This window comes from Artemia sp. Qi Xiang Cuo, chromosome 21 (assembly GCF_049724085.1).
Source record: "Artemia sp. Qi Xiang Cuo chromosome 21, ASM4972408v1, whole genome shotgun sequence".
In the NCBI taxonomy this organism is placed as follows: Eukaryota; Metazoa; Arthropoda; class Branchiopoda; order Anostraca; family Artemiidae; genus Artemia; species Artemia sp. Qi Xiang Cuo.
This window is the reverse complement of record NC_142814.1, coordinates 49,411,433-49,431,720: the sequence shown is the minus strand read 5'-3', so window position 1 is coordinate 49,431,720 and position 20,288 is coordinate 49,411,433. Positions and strand designations below refer to the sequence as shown.

The 20,288-nt window shown below is 36.3% G+C and overlaps 1 protein-coding gene across 10 annotated transcripts in view; it reads left to right on the top strand.

Moving 5' to 3' along the window:
• The window catches only part of LOC148939665 (G protein-coupled receptor Mth-like), a 254,938-nt gene extending 235,613 nt beyond the window's left edge, over nucleotides 1-19,325 (top strand). For all 10 annotated transcript variants that reach the window (XM_089107140.1, XM_089107137.1, XM_089107144.1 and 7 more), the window contains 3 exons: nucleotides 4,249-4,402; nucleotides 16,791-16,953; nucleotides 18,416-19,325. In XM_089107140.1, the coding sequence (XP_088963266.1) occupies nucleotides 4,249-4,402; nucleotides 16,791-16,953; nucleotides 18,416-18,589 (491 nt within the window). In that variant the 3' untranslated portion in view covers nucleotides 18,590-19,325. The remainder of the gene's footprint in view (nucleotides 1-4,248; nucleotides 4,403-16,790; nucleotides 16,954-18,415) is intronic.
• The last annotated feature ends 963 nt before the right edge of the window (nucleotides 19,326-20,288 follow it).

Here is a 20,288-nt window from a genome sequence, read left to right as displayed (position 1 = left end):
TCGTTGATAACCAGCTCGTCTCTGTAGTTCCAGAATGGAAGAGCGATAGATGGTACATCTCTTCGGTTGTTAGGCCAGCCAGATTTGACGATGTCTGACAGTGTTTTCAGCTCAACATCTCTTAGGGTTTCCTCACGGACTTGCTCTAGTTTGTTTCTGATTACTGGAATATCTCTAAAGAATGCATGGATGGCTACTTCTCCTTCAATTTGAATTTCTGGGTCTTGGTCAGGTAAGTGCTTTCGTGATAAGGCATCAGCTACCGGGATTTCTTTGCCGGGAAGATACTGGAATGACAGTTCATACTGCTGGAGCGCTAGCATCATTCGTTGCAATCGGGGTGGTGCCCTATTTATTGGTTTGGACAATATCGCCTCTAAAGGTTTGTGATCCGTTGTCACAGTGATCTTTCTACCACAAATATATTGATGGAAATGTGTGCAGGCAAACACAATTCCCAGAAACTCCTTCTCGATTTGTGAGTGCCATTTTTCTGTGTCACTAAGAGATCTAAAAGCAAAGGCTACTGTGGCGTGATCCGCAACCAGTTGAGCACCTAGCCTGTGTTGTGATGCGTCTGTTATCACTTCCACCTGGGCACTTTTTGTATCAAAATAGGCGAGTTTGCTGCAAATGGCTTCCTGGACTTTGACTCGGGCATCGTTGTGTACTACTTTCCAATTGAACTCCTTTGCTTTGGCCAGGTCCCTAAGTAGCTGGTTTAGGGTAGAGAGGCCAGGAATGTACCTTGACAAATAGTTGTACATCCCTAGAAGAGTCTGCAATTCATCTTTGTTCTTGGGGGCTGGCATTTCTTTCATTGCCTTAATTTTGTTAGGGTCTGGTTCCATACCTCCCTTTGTCAGCATATGTCCAAAGTAGGGAATGGCTACGGCATCAAAAAGGCATTTCTCTTTATTAAACTTGATGCCTTTTTCACGAGCCCTCTGCATAACTGTCCTTAGTTTCCTATCATGATCTGTTGTACTTTCAGCCATTCCAGCAACATCATCTACAATCAGACCAATGTCAATACCTTCGAACGCCTCTTCCATTCGTTTTTGGTACTCATCCTGGGCTGATATGAGCCCGAAAGGATATCTCTTGAAGCGGTATCTTCCAAATGTTGTGCTGAATGTAGTGAGGTCAGCAGATTCCTCGTCTAACCATTGACCAGTAACCATTTCTAGCGTCGGTTTTGAAAAATCTTTCTGCTCCAGCACATCTCACTGCTACATCATCAAAGCTAGGAATGGGGTGGTAAGGACGCTTGATGCATTTGTTTAAGTCTACTGGATCTAGACAAATTCGGATTTTTCCGTCTGGTTTCTTTACAAGGACAATCGAATTCACCCAGTCTGTCGGTTTTTGTACCTTCTCTATGATGCCAAGATTTTCTAATCTGTCTAGTTCTTCTTTTAGCTTCGGCTGAAGGGCATACAGAACTCTTTTTGGTGGCTGGACTGTCGGAACAGATCCTTCCTTCAGGTAAATGTGACAATTTCCGGGCAACGTCCCAATACCTTGGAAGACATCATCATAGTCCTTAAGGATCTGTTATACTTCAGGTCTGGTTGAAATCATGGCTGGGTCATCAGTCATGCTACATGACATGCTAAGCACAAACTTGATCAAGTTCATCTGTTCGCTCGTTTGTCTACTAAGGATTGGTCCTTTGTGGGTTTCAACAACATGGAACACATGGACCTGCGGTTCTCGGTCCTTATACTGAATCACAATCTGTGCAATTCCAAGTACTTCAAGGCTGCATCCACTGTAGCTTGTCAGGATATCTTTGTTGGGAAGCAAGGTACGTCTTGGTTTTAAGGATCTAAATTCACTTGCTGGGAGAACGTTTGCATCAGCCCCTGCATCAATTTTGAAGGTTATTTCTCGTCAGTATTCAGGTAGGTTAACTTTAATCATCGGCTTTTGGACTGAATCGGTTCTGCTGTCAACAGACTCGATGAAGTATTCATTGTTTCCTTCGTTATCAGCTGGCAGGGCTTCAATTTTGTTGACACACCTGCTTTTGCAAACCTTTGCAAAATGATTTGGCTTCCGACACTTGGAACAGATCTTCCCTTTTGCGGGGCATTTGTGTTCGCGGGAGTACTGGTTCCCACAGAAGTAACAGTTTGGCGTCATTGTCTTTGGCAACACTTTTTGTTTGCGTATGGCTTCCACTTCTTGCTTTACAGCACTAGTACTTTGTTCATTTCTCATCTGTGTATGGGTCTCCACAACTGTTTCAATTGCACGGCTAATATCAATAGCTTTTGCTAGTGTAAGCATTCCACCTTCACTTAATAGTCTTTCTCTTATCCGGTCACTCTGTACTCCAAACACCAGTCTGTCTCTCACCATTTCGTCTGAACTATCTCCAAAACTACACTCGAGGGCCAGTAACTTCAGAGATGTCACATATGATTCAATTGTCTCTCCTTCTTTCTGATTTCATTTGTGAAAAACGAATCGGGAAAATATGGGATTGGAACTGGGTTCAACAAGCTCACTGAATTTTCTCAGATATACATCCACTTTATTTTTGTCTACTTCTGGAATCTGGAATGTGTTAAATATATCTCGGCCTTTTTGTCCTACCCATATCAGCAAGTAGGAGTACTTCACAGCATCAGCTTTTCCGGACAAGGGTCCTGTGAACATCAGTTCAGCATGCTGGCAAAATCGCTTCCACAAGGCTTTGAGATTGGCTGACGACCAATCAATTGTTGGATAGGGTGTGCTGTCCATTCTGACACCATGTAATGTATTCTATCTTCGGGTAAAGAGTTGAATTCAATTATTTAATGGAGACCCAACACCTATAAATAAAGTGCATAAGCATAAGCAAACAACACAAAAGCAAAGCAAGCAAAGCAATTAAATCAATATATTTCACCCCCCGCGTTCCTAAGTCTTCGAGAATTTGCACTACTGGCTGCTTCATACTTACTATGGGCCTAATTTTCTAATCACCGTGCTGCTAGTTCTAAATACAATTTGCCATTCTTTTTAACAAAAAGAATGGCAAGCTATTTTTTATTATCATTAAGCAGCGAGAAAATATATTTTCAATGTTATTCGTAAGCTGGCTAGTAAAGCCGACATAACTTTTTGTTTTACGTTTACGGCTAGCAGAAAGCTGCCTAGCTAGTATTCGTAAGATGGCAAGAAATGGTTGGGTATGGAAAGCAAACCCAGGCTGCTAGCGGAAAGCAACCTTGGATAGTGGCTTTTAGTGCGTAGTTCAAATTACTGGATTTACGGCTTTTAAAGTCATCGCGCAATGTTTTTTTTTTCCTAAATACATAACTTCATGACTTGAATAGTAATTATAAGAAAAAAGCAAGAATCCCACCAGGTATCTAATTGAGGTCAGTATTAATGTTAGTTACATCAATTGATCGGAAAAATTTATCAATTGATCGCACTAGTTGATCGGAAAAATTTACCACGAACAACGGAAGCATGATTAATTTTGAAGTAACTCTCTGTTTCCTTCAGCATTCATGATAGCTTTCTCTAGTCACTTCAAGGAAGTTCAACCAACTCTCTTAAAAATTAAAACAGTGCTAGAATCATTATTTCAAGGAGGTTCCACTAGGACCTCCTGGTGGAACCTCTTGAGGTAATGATTCTAGGACCCTTTTTAATTTTATTTTAATGATCATGTATTTTATTGTAAGTCTTATGTTATATCTATTTGTAGTTTCCTGATGAGAGCTCTTATATATAGAGCTGAAATATTCAATTGGACAAATTTTCACTGTTTATTTAAAAAACAAAATGAAAAGCCTTGCTTAAAGAATATAGATTTTTAAAGCTTTGCCTGCACTTGTCAAAACTTCCTTGTACAAATTTAATTAGTGCTCATCGTCACAAATTCGTTTTGCCGTTTCGACTTTTTTGTTATACTAGTCACTATATCAAGCTCTCACTTTTGCCATTATTGAAGCGTAGGAAATCTTAACATATACATTTTGGATTGATACCGGTCAAATTTTCTTCTACACGTAGGCCTAAGGTAAAACGCCGAAAATTAATTTTATACATTTTAATCTTTCACATTTTTATACAATTTTCTGATGCATGTATAAGTTTAAATAAAGAATTCAACTAATTTAGCAGTCAAATCTTAAATGATCTACAAAGTGAGGTTGATCAGATTGGCTACTAAAAGGCTCTGTCAAGCATGAAACTTTAACAACATTTTAAGCCTTTTTTTTTACCAATATTTAATTTCAGCAACGAAAAGTACTTGGATTTACGTTTATGCTCCCCTGTCAGCTATGTTGGCATTTAACATTCTCATGTTTGGACTGACGGCGCCAAAAATCTATGATGCCAGCAAAAATGCCGCTAAACTGTCACCTGGTGATACAGAACTTGCCAAAGAAAGGTAGGAGAGTTAAATTTTGTCGAAAACCACACTTTCTTTCCATGACGAACAACTAACAGTTCAATTGAGCCTGATTCTTTTATTTGACAGTGAAACAACAAAATATTTCTGGTTATTTCAGTCACATACACAATAACCGTATTCAGCAGATAAACAAAAATAATGCAAATAATAAATCGACATATCCAAAAGATTCAAGTTTCAATTAAAAATGTTGTATTAAATTCTTTTTTTATCTTTTATACTTTAATTCAATTAGCTAAAGGTTAACGTCAAACATGCAGTAGCTTTATTTCCTTTCGGCTGACTGCTGAGCATGGAGGTACAGTTTTTTTTGTTTTGTTTTTTTATCACCAGTTAAGACGATTTTATTTTTCCAACTGTAGCATCTATGATTCTTGATCTTTGATAAAAAAAATTATGCGGATGTAGACATGTAGATTAGAGGGGCTTGAGGGCATCATCCCACACACACACACCCCTTGAATCAAGTATGTAATTATTTTAAAAAGAAGAGTAGAGACCTTCCAATGCCTCATATGTTTCACACAACCCTTCTATTTTGTAGCTTATCCCACCTTCAAACAGGGGCGAATCTAGGATTTTCTTTAGAGAGGGGGGGGGGCGGGAGCGTAAAATAGGTTTATCCGATAAAAAAAATTAGGGAGGGGGCGAAAAATAGGTTGATCCGATAAACTTATGTTAAGAGCAAGTTTAATTAATGCAAACTTGAGTTCATTAAGAAAATTACACTACTTTAGACTACGCTAGGGGGGCCCTCGCCCCCTGGATCCGCCACTGCCTTCAAAAGGAACTCGTGTGTATATGCCTGTTCTGATACCCCGATATTGCATCTCTGACTTTTTACTCCTGGGCCTTTGGTGGAAATTGAACTATCCAGTGTGTAATCCCTTATATTTTGTCAATAAAGCTTGAAGTGCCCATTGAGATGGAATGAAACGTATCCGATAAAAGATTACTTGTTATTTGATATCCGGATATGAAAGGAAAATACTTTTCTTTTTTCCCAGGCATAAAGGGTTCTTTTCCAATTGACTGGCTTGTAAAATTAGAGGCGATTGAACTGATTTTTCAGGCCTGAGTCATTTTTTAATTGCACTAATAGAGAGAAGGGGAGAAAGAGAGAGAGAGAGATACACATAGAGAGACAGAGAGAGAGATAGAGAGAGAGAGAGAGAGGGAGAGAGAGAGAGAGAGAGAGAGAGAGAGAGAAAGAGAGAGAGTGGTAGGCATTTTAACATGTCCTCTCTCTTATTGTGTTTTGTCAATTAAAATCTGAGACTAGATGAAAGAGTGACTAGAAATTACAGGAGCCTTGAAAGAATTAACTCCATAACCAATATAGCATCACAATTATGAAGGGGATTTAACAACAATGCAGTATTGACCCCTGCAAAATTAAAAACCTGTTAATGTATATTAGACGACATTGCAATCTAATGACTCTTACTTAAACTTTAATACTGTCTATGTCTTTTTTTTCAAAAAGTTTTTTATTTATCTTATACTAACCACTTAAGGGTATGCTGGTAGTCCATTAAACCAAAAATGAGCAAAAATAAAATCAAATAATCTACCAAGCGTGAAACTACCACAAATCAGCATCGATAATTAAATAAAACCCGAAACAAACAACTGCCTATGTTTTATTATTATTTTTCTATCCCCAGAGGCACTTCATATGGAAGGGGTCGTCTAGAAACTTCAAAGGGGGCTCATTCGATTGGAAATTGAGAGTTCTAGTGCCCTTTTTAATAGTCAAAAGTGATTGGAGGGTAACTAGGCCCCCCCACGCTCCCATTCCCAAAAACACATCCAATCAACATTTTGAGATAGCTATTTTGTTCAGCGTAGTTGATTTCCAGATAGAAAATATGTTTTCAGGAGGACACTCCCCCAGAACCCTCAGGGCAAGGTTGTAAGTTATGCCATGGGGGCATATAAGGTTTTTATAGAAGGCGTTGTCGTAGAAACTTCAAAAAAGGTTCATTCGATTGGAAATTAAAAGGGTTAGTGTCCTTTTTAATAGTCGAAAGTGATTAGAGGTTAACTAGCCCCCCCCCCTTCCCCAAGCCCATCATTCCCCCAAACACATCCATTCAAAATTTTGAGATAGCCATTTTATTCAGCGGAGTTGGTTTCCAGATAAAGAATATGTTTTTGAGGAGGACACTCACCCACAACCCTCAGGGCAAGGGTTTTAAGTTACGTCCTCGGGGCATATAAGGTTTTTATAGGAGGCGTTGTCGTAGAAACTTCAAAAAAGGCTCATTCGATTGGAAATTCAAGGGGCTAGTGCCCTTTTTAATGGTCGAAAGTGATTGGAGGGCAACTAACCCTCCTCTCACGGCCACCTTTCCCCCTATAACTTCCAATCAAAATTTTGAGATAGCCATTTTATTAAACGTTTTTTTAAGTTCTGGAAATTAGGTCTTTGTGGATGACAACTCCCCCACAGCCCTTAGGGCAAGGTTGTAAGTTATGCCCTGGGAGCATATAAGGTTTTGTATAGACAACGTTGTCGTAGAAACTTCAGAAAGAGCTCATTTGTTTGGAAATTTAAATGGCTAGTTCCCTTTTAATAGTCGGAAGTGATTCTAAGGCAACTGACACCCCTTCCACGCCCACCATGTCCCCAAACAGATCCAATCAAAATTTTCATATAGCCATTTTTTTCAACGTAGTTGAAAATTTTGGAAAATATATGTTTGAGCAGGACACTCCCCCCAAAGTCTTCAGGGGCAAGGTATGCCCTGGGGATATATATGGTTCTTATGGAAGGAATGCTCATATAAACTTCAGAGTGGTCTCATTTGATTGGAAATTGAAAATTCTAGTTAACTTTTTAAGCGTCAAAAGATATTGGAGGGTAACCAGTCCCCCCTCCAAACCCTTTATTCCTAAATGCATCCAATAAAAATTTTAAGATAGTTATTTTGTTAAAAATAGTTCAAAGATCATATAACCAAAATTTCGGTGTCGACACAAACCCCCAGGGCCCTTGAGCAGGTGTTGTAAGTTATGCCCCTGGGGGCATATATTGGTCGTATGGAAGGGATGCTCGTATTAACTTCAAAGAGGGCTCATTTGATTGGAAATTGAAAGTTCTAGTTCCCTTTTTAAGAGTTGAAAGAGATTGGAGGGCACCTAGCCCCCCCCCTCCACGCCCTTTTTTTCCTCAAACCCATCCGATAAGAACTTTGAGATAGCTTTTTTTAAAAATAGTTCAAAGACCATATAACGAAAACTCCGGTGTCGACACAGCCCCCCAGGGCCTGAGGGCAGGTGTTTTAAGTTATGCACTGGGGAATATATGGTTCTTACTGAAGGGATGCTCGTAAAATCTAGAGAGATGGCTCATTTGATTGGAAATTGAAAGTTCTAGTTCAGTTTTTTTGAGTCAAAAGAGATTGGAGGTTAACTCGCCCCTCCCCAAGCCCCTTTTCCCTCAAATGCATTCAATAAAAAATTTGAGATAGCCATTAAGTTAACAATTGCTCAAAAGTCAGATAACAAAACTCAAGTGTCGTCACAACCCGCCAGGGCCCGGGAGCAGGCGTTGTAAGTTGTGCCCTGGGGCATATATTGTTCGTATGAAAGGGATGCTCTTATACATTTCAGAGAGGGCTCATTTGATTGGAAATTGAAACTTCGAGCTCACTATTTGATAGTAAAAAGAGATTCGTGGGCAGTTAGCCCCCCAGGCCTTCTTTTTCTAAACCCATCTGATGAAAATTTTGAAATAGACATTTTGTTAAAAATAGGTCAAAGGTGGGATAAGAAAAAATCTGGTGTCAATACAGCCCCCCAGGGCCCATGGGAAGGCGTTCTAAGTTGCGCCCTAAGGGTATGTATGGTTTTTATGAAAGGGATGCTCGTATAAACTTCATAGAGGGCTCATTTGATTGAAAATTGAAAGTTCTAGTTCACTTTTTAAGAGTCAAAGGGTAACTAGCCTTTTGAGAGTAACTAGCCCGTTAAGAGAGTTAAGGGTAACTAGCCCCCCACGCTCTTTTTCCTCCAACCCCATCCACTACAAATTTTGAGATAGCCAGTTTTTTGGAAATTGTTCAAAAATAAGATAACAAAAACTCCCCCCAGGGCCCTGGGGATAGGCGTTGTAAGTGCTGTCCTGGGGAAGTATATGGTTCTTATGAAAGGGATGCTTGTATAAACTTCAGAGGGGGCTCATTTGATTGGAAATTGAAAATTTTACTTCAATGTTTAAGAGTCAAAAGATATCCGAGGGAAACTAGCCCCCCCCCATATACTTTTTTTCCCCAAGCCCATCCAATAAAATTTTTATAAGACCCGTCTCATTCAAAATATTTCAAAGGTCAGATAAAAAAACTTCCTGTGTCGACGCAGCCTGCCAGAACCCGGAGGCAGGTGTTATGAGTAATGCTCTAGGGGCATATATAGTTCTTATGAAAGGGATGCTCGTATAAACTTCGCAGAGGGCTGATTTGATTGGAAATTGAAAGTTCTTGTTCACTTTTTAAGAGTCAAAAGAGATCGGAGGGCAACTAGCCCCCCTCCCCTCCTGTACGCCCTAAATGCATCACATAAGATTTTCAGATAGAAATTTTGTTAAAAATAGTTCAAAGTTTTGATAACAAAAAACTCCGGTGTCGACACAGGGCCTGGGGGCAGGCGTTGTAAGTTATGCCCTGGGGGGCGTATATGGTTGTTATGGAAGGGGTGCTCGTATAAACTTCCTAGAGGGCTCATTTGATTCGAAATTGAAAATTTTAATTCACTTTATAAGAGTCAAAAGTGATTGTAGTGCAGCTAGCCTCCCCCTACACTCCATTTATTTTTTCCCAGAGGCACTTCATATAGAAGAGGTCGTCGTATAAACTTCAAAAATATTTCGAAGATCATATAACAAAAACTCCTTTACGTATAGCCATTTCGTTAAAAATAGTTCAAAGGTCAGATAAGAAAAACTCCTGTGTCAACACCCCCCCCAGAGCCCGGGGCAGGCGTTGTAATTATTGCTCTAGAGGCATATATGGTTCATATGGAAGGTATGTTCGTATAAACTTTGGAGGGCTCATTTGATTGGAAATTTAAAGTTCTCGTTCGCTTTTTAAGAGTTAAAAGAGTTCGGAGGGCAACTAGCCCGCCTCTCCACGCCCTAATTTCCTCAAACCCATCCAATAAGAACTTTGAAAGAGCCATTTTTTCAAAATAGTTCAAAGGTCAGATAAAAAAAACTCCAGTGTCGACACATCCCCCCAGGGCCCAGGGGCAGGCATTTTAAGCTATCTCCTGGGGCCTTATGTGGTTCTTATGAAAGGGATGCTCGTAGAGACTTCAGAGAGGGTTCATTTGAATCGAAATTAAAAGTTTTAGTTCATTTTCTCAGACTGAAAAAAGATCGGAGGGCAACTAGCCCCTCCAACCTTCCACGCCTTTGGGCTTATTGGATGGATAAACCTATCCGATAAAAATTTTAGGTAACCATTTCTTAAGAAATAGTTCAACCATTAGATGTTAAAACTCCAGGGTCGAGACAACCCCAATTTCCTTATTAAGAGTTCGGTACTCTTTTGATAGCAACGAATCTATCTCAGGGCTACGGTTCCGGGCCTGTATCTGTGTGTTTTTTTTACCCCACCAGTAGCAGGAGCCGACTTACGTGCTGCATTGGTCGCAAGCTGCTTTCTAGGTGCCTTTCAGCCCATTGATTTTCTTGCAGTTTGTTTTGTCCTAGCCATGAAATGAAATTTCTAGTGTCTGTTTTTAAGTAAGTAATTAAAATAAACTTTCCAAAAATAGGTTTTACAAAGAAAAGTAAAAGCCATTTTAAACTTAAGCTCAGCAGATACAAATACCTGTTAAAATTCATAGAGCCCAAAAAGAACGAACAGAAATTTAAACGAACAGAAATTAAAAAAATTTATTTATTCATTTATATTATTATTTGTTGTATGTTTTTTGCTATGATTGTTTATTTAATTTCTGTTCGTTTTGGGTTTCATTTATTCTTTAATAGTAATTTCTGGTCGTTTTGAGTTTGAATTTTAACAGTTATTTGTATCTGCTTAGTTTAAAATGACATTTAATTTTCTTTTAAAAAGTTATTTTTCGGAGTTTTTTTTAATTAATTGCAATAAATAACCGAGTCAAACTCAAAACGAGCAGACATTAACATGAATAGAGCTCATAACCCCTATGCCTTCCCAAGGCCAGAACATAATTTGCACTTTACTGAAAAAATATAAATGTTTTTACTTTTATAGCTTTAATAAATCAAATAATATTGGATAAATAGTGGGCGTGGAAGGGGTGTTAGTTGCTTTCTAATCAGTTTCGACTATTAAAAAGGGTACTAGCCATTTCATTTTCCAATCAAATAAGCCCTTTTTGAAATTTCTACGACAACGCTTTCTATAAAAACCTTACATGCCCCCAGGGCATAAGTTACAACCCTTGCCCAGAGGGCTGGTTGTCATCCTCAAAGACCTAATTTACGGAACTTTCATCTATGTTGAACCAAATGGCTATCTCAAAATTTTGGTTGGATATGTTTGGGGAAAGGGTGGGCGTGAGAAGGGGGTTAGTTGCCCTCCAATCACTTTCGACTATCAAAAAGGGCACTAGCCCTTTGAATTTCCAATTGAATATGCCCTTTTTGAAGTTTATACGACAAGGCTTTCTATAAAATCCCAGGGCATAACTTACAACCCTTGCCCTGAGGGTTGTGGGGGAGTGTCCTCCTTAAAAACATATTTTCTATCTAGAAATCAACTACGTTGAACAAAATGGCTATCTCAAAATTTTGATTGGATGTGTTTGAGGAAACGGTGGGCGTGGAAGGGGTGTTATTTGCCTTCCAATCATTTTCGACTATTAAATAGGGCACAAGCAACTCCAATTTCCAATCGAATGAGCCCTTTTCGAAGTTTCTACGACAACTGCTTCGATACGAAGTGCCCTGGTCTAAAGGAAAAAAAATAATGATAATAAATAATACATTGTGCCAACATCGTTCTCTACTTAGGCAGCGCGATTGCGCTGCCTATAATTTGAAGTACTTTGGGATTTTCCAGATGCTAGAATGAAGAAAAAATAAGTCTCATAGTGTGGATTCTCTAGATAATTTACTTTAATTTATGATATTCTTCTGAATTCATTTACGAATGAAGCTTTAAAAAGGTTTAAAAGGTACTATAAAAATATTTGAATCAAATATGATAGTATGGTTAAGTTGAAGCAAAGTTAATTTTTATGAAGGAACACAGCAATGCAGTTTTATGTAAGTTTTTGTGAAATATCTTTATTATATTTCAGTGTTTTGTTTAAAAAACTTCCCCTAACACATCCAATCAAAATTTTGAGATAGCCATTTTGTTCAACGTAGTTGAAACTTCTGAAAATTAGGTCTTTGAAGATGACAACCCCTCCACATCCCTCAAGGCAAAGGTTGCAAGCTATGCCTTGTGGGGCATATAAGGTTTTTTATAAAAAGTGTTGTCGTAGTAACTTCAAAAAGGGCTCATTTAATTGGAAATTGAAATGGCTAGTGCCCTTTTTAATAGTCGAAAGCCATTGGAAGGCAACTAACACCCCTTCCACGCCCACCATTTATCCAAACACATCCAATCAAAATTTTGAGACAGCCATTTTGTTCAAAGTAGTTGAAAGGTCCGGAAATTATATCTAAGAGGATGACACTCCCCATACAGCCCTTGGGGCTGTATGGGGAAACAACTAACGTTTAACAACTAGCGTTTTTTTTAACGTAAATGAAAGTTCTGGAAATTAGGTCTTTGGGGATGACAAACCCTCAGGGCAAGGGTTGTAATTTATGCCCTGGAGGTATTTAAGGTGTTTTCAGGAAGCTCTCTCGTAAAAACTTCGAAACTAGTCATGTGAGTGGAAATTGAAATGGCTAGTACCATTTTTAGTAGTCAAAAGTAATTAGAAGGCTCGAGATTTTTACAGTAAAGACTGCTGTAGATGCAATGTATTATTATTATTTTTTTTTTTTTTTTTTTTAGACCTGGGCACTTCGTATCGAAGGAGTTGTCGTGGGAACTTCGAAAAGGGCTAATTTGATTGTAAATTGAAAGGGCTAGTGCCCTTTTTAATATTCAAAAGTGATTGGAGGGCAACTAGTCCCCCTCCCACGCCCACCCTCCCATTTGCCCATTATGTTTAAAAAACTAAATGTTGCCTTAAGCTTAAATCAAATGCACTGTATTAATGTTAATTCTCAATAAGGCATCTCAGCAGTATCCCAAGAACGACTGAGGGTATTATTTTCAAACTGTCGGGGCTACTTCTGCTCTTAAAATTTAACCAAATCAAAATAGCGTAAGTGTATCCAAGTATACAGATTTTTTTGACGAATGGTAACAAGTTTTCCATTTCAGGTCAACTAGAGGAGGTATGAAACTAAATTAAACATTACTATTTTTGTCCAGATTTTTAAAAGGGTGTATGTTGTTGAAAATTGCTGAAAATTTTTCTCCAGCATACGAATAGCAGGCAAAACTATAAAGTCTTAAAAAATCTAAAATATTTAAAGTATTATTTTCTTTTTCCTGAAAAGACTATGTGAATATAAAACAAACAGAAATTAATTAAAAAAAAAATTTCCACGAAATGTTTTTCAAAGAAAAGTAAAGAACTCCATTAAACTAAAAATGCGCAAAAATAGAATCAAATAATCTACCAAATGTACCACAAATCAGCATCGATAAATAAATGAAACCCAAAATGAACAAAAATTACAATAAATAACCGAGTCAAACTCAAAACGAGTAGAAATTAACTTGAGTAGGAGTCAAAACCCCTATGCCTTCCCAAGGCCAGAACATAATTTGCACTTTACTGAAAAAAAATACAAATGAATCTACATTGTCAGTTTAATATACATAAGCTGATATTTATTAATCAAAATATTAATATTATTTGATTTATTAAAGTTATAAAAGTAAAAATCTTTGTATTTTTTCAGTAAAGTGCAAATTATGTTCTGGCCTTTGGAAGGCATAGGGGTTTTGAGCCCTACTCATGTTAATTTCTGCTCGTTTTGAGTTTGAATTGGTTATTTACTGTATTTAATTAAAAAGAAACTTTTTCCACAAAATGGGTTTTTCGAAGAAAAGTAAAGAACTCCATTTAACCAAAAATGAGAAAAAATAAAATCAAATAATCTACCAAGCTTGAAACTACCAAAAATCTGCATCGATAAATAAATAAAACCCAAAACGAACAGAAATTATAATAAATAACCGTAGGATAGTCATTTTGTTCGACGTAGTTAAAAGATCTGTAAATTATGTCTTTGAGGATGACAACCCCCCACAGCACTCAGGTCGAGGGTTGTAACTTATGCCCTGTGGCATAGAAGGTTTTTATAGAAAGCGTTGTCGTAGAAACTTCAAAAAAGGCTAATTCGATTGTAAATTAAAAGGGCTAGTGTCTTTTTTAATAGTTGAAAGTAATTGGAGAGCAACTAACGCCCCTATCACGCCCACCATTTGCCCAAACACATCTAATAAAAGTTTTGGGATTACCATTTTGTTTAACGTTGTTTGAAAGTTCTGGAAATTAGGTCTTTGAGGATGACACCCCCCCCCCAAGACCTCAGGGCAAGGGTCGCAAGATTACCCTGGGGGCATATAAGGTTTTTATTGAAAGCGTTTTCATAGAAACTTCAAAAATGCTCATTTTATTGGAAATTGAAAGGGTTACTGAATTTTTTAATAGTTGAAAGTGATTGGAGAGCAACCAACGCCCCTCTCACGCCCACCATTTCCCCAAAAACATCCAATCAAAGCTTTGTGATAGCCATTTTGTTTAACCTCATTGGAAGTTCTGGAAATTAGGTCTTTGAGGATGACAACCCCCTCACAGCCCTCAGGGCAAGGGTTGTAATTTGTGCCCTGGGGACATATAAGATGTTTATAGAAAGTGTTGCTGTAGAAACTCAAAAAGGGCTCATTCGATTGGAAATTGAAAGGGCTGGTGCCATTTTTAATAGTCGAAAGTGATTGGAAGGCTTGACATTTTTATAGTAAAGATCGATGTGAATACAGTGTCTTATTTTTTTCTCTCTTTTTTTTGTTTTAATTATTAAACTAAATTAAACACTACTATTTGTGTTCAGATTTTTGAAAAGGGTGTATGTTGTTAAAAATTGCTGAAAATTTTTCTCCAGCATACAAATAGCAGGCCAAACTATAAAGTCTTAAAAAAAAAAATTAAAGAATTATTTTCTTTTTCCCTGAAAAGACTCTATCAATACAAAACGAACAGAAATTAATTAAAAAAAAACTTTTTCCACAAAATTGGTTTTTCAAAGAAAAGTAAAGAACTACATGAAACCAAAAATGAGCAAAAATAAAATCGAATAATCTACCAAGCATGGAACTGCTATAAATCAGCATCGATAAATAAAGGAAACCCAAAACGAACAGAAATTATAATAAATAACCGATTCAAACTCAAAACGAGCAGAAATTAACATGAGTAGAGCTCAAAACCCCTATGCCTTCATAGGCCAGAACATAATTTGCACTTTACTGAAAAAAATACAAATGAATCTACATTGTTAGTTAATATACATATACTGATATTTAGTAATCAAAATGTTAATATTATTTGATTTATTAAAGTTATAAAAGTAAAAACATTTATATTTTTTAAGTAAAGTGCAAATTATGTTCTGGCCTTGGAAAGGCGTAGGGTTTTTGAGCCCCACTCATGTTAATTTCTGCTCGTTTTGAGTTTGACTCGGTTATTTACTGTAATTAATTAAAAAAAACTTTTTCCACAAAATAAGTTTTGCAAAGAAAAGTAAAGAACTCTATTTAGCCAAGAATGAGTAAAAATCAAATCAAATAATCTACCAAGCGTGAAATTACCACAAATCAGCATCGATAAACAAATCAAATACAAAACGAACAGAAAATACAATAAATAACCAAGGGCTGTGGGGGGAGTTTCATTTTCAAAAACATAATTTCCAGATTATTTAACTACGTCAAATAAAATGGCTATCTCAAAATTTTGATTGGATGTGTTTCAGGAAATATTGGGTGTAAGAGGTGTTTTAGTTGCTTTCCAACCACTTTCGACTATTAAAAAAGGCACAAGCCACTCCAACGTCCAATCGAATGAGCCCTTTTTGAAGTTTCTATCACAATTCCTTTAGTAGAAAGTGCCCTGGTCTAAGACCAAGAACCAAAAATAAATAATACATTGTGCCCACATCGTTCTTTACTTACGCAGCGCTATTGCGCTGCCTGTACATTCTGTTCGTTTTGGGTTTCGTTTATTTATCGGTGCTGATTAGTGGTATTTCTACGCTTGGTAGATTATTTGATTCTATTTTTGCTCATTTTTGTTTGATATAGTTCTTTACTTTTCTTTGAAAAACTTATTTTGTGGAAAAAGTTTTTTTAATTAATTCTCTTAAAAAATTAAAAAGAAAACCAATATGATTATTACTATACTTGTCAGAAACAGAAGTTACTATGAATGAACAAGTGAAATCTTAAACACCCCTAAATTAAAACGTATAAGAAATTCAAACTTAAAAAGAACAAAGTTAACCTCAAAATAAAGATCGAGTTTGCACCCCCTTCAAATCTCTCGAGAGCCATACTGACATTTACACTTAACTGAAAACATATTGGTTTAAAAAAAATCTGTTTATGTTAACCATCAAAACAGACTTACTTATTTACTTTCCCAAAGACATTTGCTTAGCTTCAACGAAAAAAAAAATATTGATTGTACTGCACTAAGTACATAGAAGGACTCAAACACATATACGTTAATGCGGTATAAAAACAAAAACGGTTTGCTTCAAAATTATTAATTTAAAAGTTTGCAATAAAACTTTTATTTTGCAATAAAAGTTTGCATCAAAATTATTGCTCTCTAGGGTCTATTTTAAAGGAAATTGCATGATTTAGGAAATGATGCCTATGATTCTAAAAGTACTTAGAGCAGTTAGTTAATATACTATAAAATTCTTCTTGTATTAAAAAACTGTGTTTATTCTTAAGAAAATGAGAAAAAAAATTCCAGGAACTACTTTTAATTTTTCACAAATTTAAAGCATAGTCTGAATAAAAGACAAGATAGTGCCCACCACACAAAGTTGCCACTAGTCACTAGTCAATGTTAAAATTACTTTTATTGTCTTTCAGTTATAAATTCAATTTTCCCGTGCAAGGTAGGCAAGTGAGATCAGGAAGAAATTGCCAGAGCCACCTGACACACTATCAAAATTGATTTTTCATCTCTAAAAATTACATTTTGACATTTCTACCCTTTCCTCTCCTATGCCAACCTTGTTTATTACACTTGGTGAATCATTTAATTTTCTGTTTGTGTTTAGGCTCAAGGCGATTGTAAAACTATCAGTTTTGATGGGTTTGACTTGGATTATGGAAGCAATATCCTTTGCTATTGGCGGAGAGGCCTACTACTGGCTTGTCACAGATCTCGTCAATATTTTGATGCCAATTTGTATATTCTTCCTTTTCATTTGGAAAAGAAAGGTATATATATTTTAATTTTTAATTTACTATATAATCGTTTGAAAAAAATGGTCAATTTCATTCTAAAACACCAGAGAAACATGACAGGGAAGATTTAACGCTATTTTTTACTATAATACATTGGCTAACTTGTCACAGATATAAAAGGAACAGACAGGCATAGACGCCCCAAAAGGGGTTGGAACCATCAAAACAGAGGCATAAGTAGACAGGCATAAAAGGAACAACAACCGTGGAATATATTCTTTTCTTAGGACCGGATAAGACAGTTTGCTAATTTCCCTGAAATTCAAAGCCCCATTGATCTCCCTCCATCTAAAATACACATTATGCCTGAAATATTTAGACTGATCCCCGAATCATGAGACAAAACAGCATATCTTGATAAAACTACGCTTAAATATTATCACCTTTTAATTAAACCTTTTGATTAATATATATAACAAAATAAAGTCACAATAAGCCTTTAGCCAAAAAGCAAAGAAAAAAGAAAACGACAAGAGGCACATAATCTCTTATGGTCATCCAAAAACAACTGACTGATCTGATCTCTATTCTCCTGGGAAACAGCTACTACTCGCTCTATAGTATCACTGATAGTTTCCAAATTAGTTATTGCCTGGGTGTATCTAACTGACACTCTCAATCATATTATTACTACTACTAACAACTTGCTGCAGCACCAAGCCGCCTGAGGCCAACACAGCTATGCACGCTCTTCCTCCGGCTCAATCTATTTAAATCTTCCCTCTTTACACCCTCCAAAAAAGTTAGAAATTTCCTTAAATTATTTCTTGCAACCTACTCCGACCCATTTTTGGGGTGACTTTCTTTTAGTTTGGCCCAAGAGGGTTTGTCAGCTGGTCATCTTTTCCCCACGAACCTTTGCTAGCCATCTCAATCTTTATATTATTATAAGCCTAGAGCCATCCTAGCCAAGTGGTTATAATGCAAGACTTGAAATCCTTTGTCCGTGAAGATGGGGATTTGAGTCCTTGTGGCACTAGTTATTTGGTTTGGAAGGAGGGTTAGTGGCGGGGCTCTTTAAGCTCAGCCAGAGTCGACCTACCTCTAAAAGGGTAACTGGAGATATCTGGGGAAGATAAACAGGAAGGGTGTGCAAAAGTACAGGATTTCTAACCCCTAACCCTTCTTCACAGTTAGAAGGCCCATGGTTATTTATAATTAAATTTCATTAATTAAGATGATTAAAACGTAGCCTAACTTAGCTATATAGGAACCAAATGAGCTAAACATTTTGTAGTTTCATTTATTGGTTCAAGTTTCTTGGGGTGATTTCGATGGTGTTAAAACATATATGACCGCTTAAGCACGGATAAAGAAATATCTAAACCCTTTAGTTCATAAAACCGTCTGACGGATCTTACCTTTTTCCCTTTTATTCTATTATTTCTTTTCCAGTTAAATCAAATAGAAGGGTAATAAATTATTACTTTTGCAGATTCTTGAGATGCTTGCTGCTCGTTATTCCTGTTTCAGAAGAGTATTAGGCCGATCTGTCTACAAGCGTCCATCTTCTTATACTGGAAGCAGTGGAGCCACAACGTCTACAAGTGTTAGACCATCATCTCGAATAGTTCATGACGAGTCAACTAAAATGATTTCCGATAGATGATTTTCTTATTCATCTACTAGTTTCAAACCATGTCCCCACTGCCCTAATTTTTCAATTTAGTTTATATTTTTTAAGTATTATTTTTTGAAGATAAAGATATTGCAAAAGTAAGGTTTACTCGTATTCATATTCGTCATTCGAAACTGTATAAAAGCTGGACCTAGAATGGATTTTATGAGCAACTAATTTTCTTAAGAAAATCAAAAGTTTTTTTAATTTTAAATTTGGTGAATCCTATAAGCTTGTAAAACTAATTTTTTTTTCAGTTTTGAGAATAAAATTGTTAATTATTAAAGTGGAAATGATTGTACATAATCTGTACTGATTGAGGACGTTACTACGAAGCAAGGAGTGATTGCCGCATCTACTCATAAGGCTAATTGACTTAAAACTTCCCCTTCCCCAAAGCGAATACAAAGCTAAGGCCTCATAGAAGACGGTAAATTGCCCGTCTTCTGTGTAACCAGCCACCCCCCTCCCCCTAAATTACCTAGGAATGAGTGCCAGCTATAAGTATGATAATAATAAGAAGTAAGTTTTATTCTAAAATTATCTGAATGCCCTCTATTTTGAATGATTTTGTTAGATTTTCATCTGGTAGATTATCAATAGATTTGTTTTTCTAAAAGCGTTAGATTGGATGCATAAATTGCCCTCCGATTGCTTTTTGGAAAAAGTTCTTTCCGAAAGGCTAAGGTGGCTTCCTGGAAAAAAGATTTAATTTTCTGCAAATGGCCAGATATCCAGAGTTGTTCTTTTTATAATTCTGATATTTGTGCTAAACTGAAATCCTTTTTGCAGTTTTCAACCAATTTGTCTTATTTTATTGTGGGGATATTGTTTTATAATACTTATTATGAATGTTAAAATCGTTAAATCACAGATAAATAGAAAGACTACTTTCAAACAAATCTTGTGACTAAAAATGTTTCATTCTTTTATTGGCTTATGAAATCATATAGGATGAACCAATCATGATTTTAGAAAAGGAATGGATTTTAGAAAATGAATAAAAGGATTTTAGAAAAAAAGATTTTAAAAGAAGAAAAAAGGATTTAAAAAGGATTTTAGAAAAGGAATATTTGCTTCTTGCGTATGGTTAAGGATTATTATGATTTGAATAATATGACCAGTGAAATTAAAGAATAGTTTTTACAATGGAAACTGTATAAACTGAAAATAATATATGGAACAAAAATAATGAAACGGAAAATAACAGTGTATATCTTTATTTTTTGGTGTTTACTACTCGAAGGAATTTTGAATATTTGAATCTTAGCAACTAAAATATCCTTTTTTGAAATCAAATGTTAACCATTTTTATTCCAAGGTCTCTTAAAGGTCAAATAATTGTGTCTGCAAAAATTGCAATATATTAATTTTGTTTGTATTATTTCATGCAATTAATGGGCTTTTCGAATGCCCAAAAATTGGTCAGTATTTGCGGGACATGCAATCTTCCTTTCTTTCAAAATATAACCTATATTTCGAGAAGATCAGTTTCCCTTTTGCTTTGAATTGACGGTTCAATTTGTTATTATGTCCTGCAAGATTATTTGTAAAATAAATGAAAATGACAAAAATATACCTTTGGCATTTTTTAAAAATATGTATTAAAATTTTTTTTTTTTAGTGACATTTCTAGGAAGACTTAAAATGTTCCTTGATCAAGGAGGCATGTCATCTGCAATTTGCACAG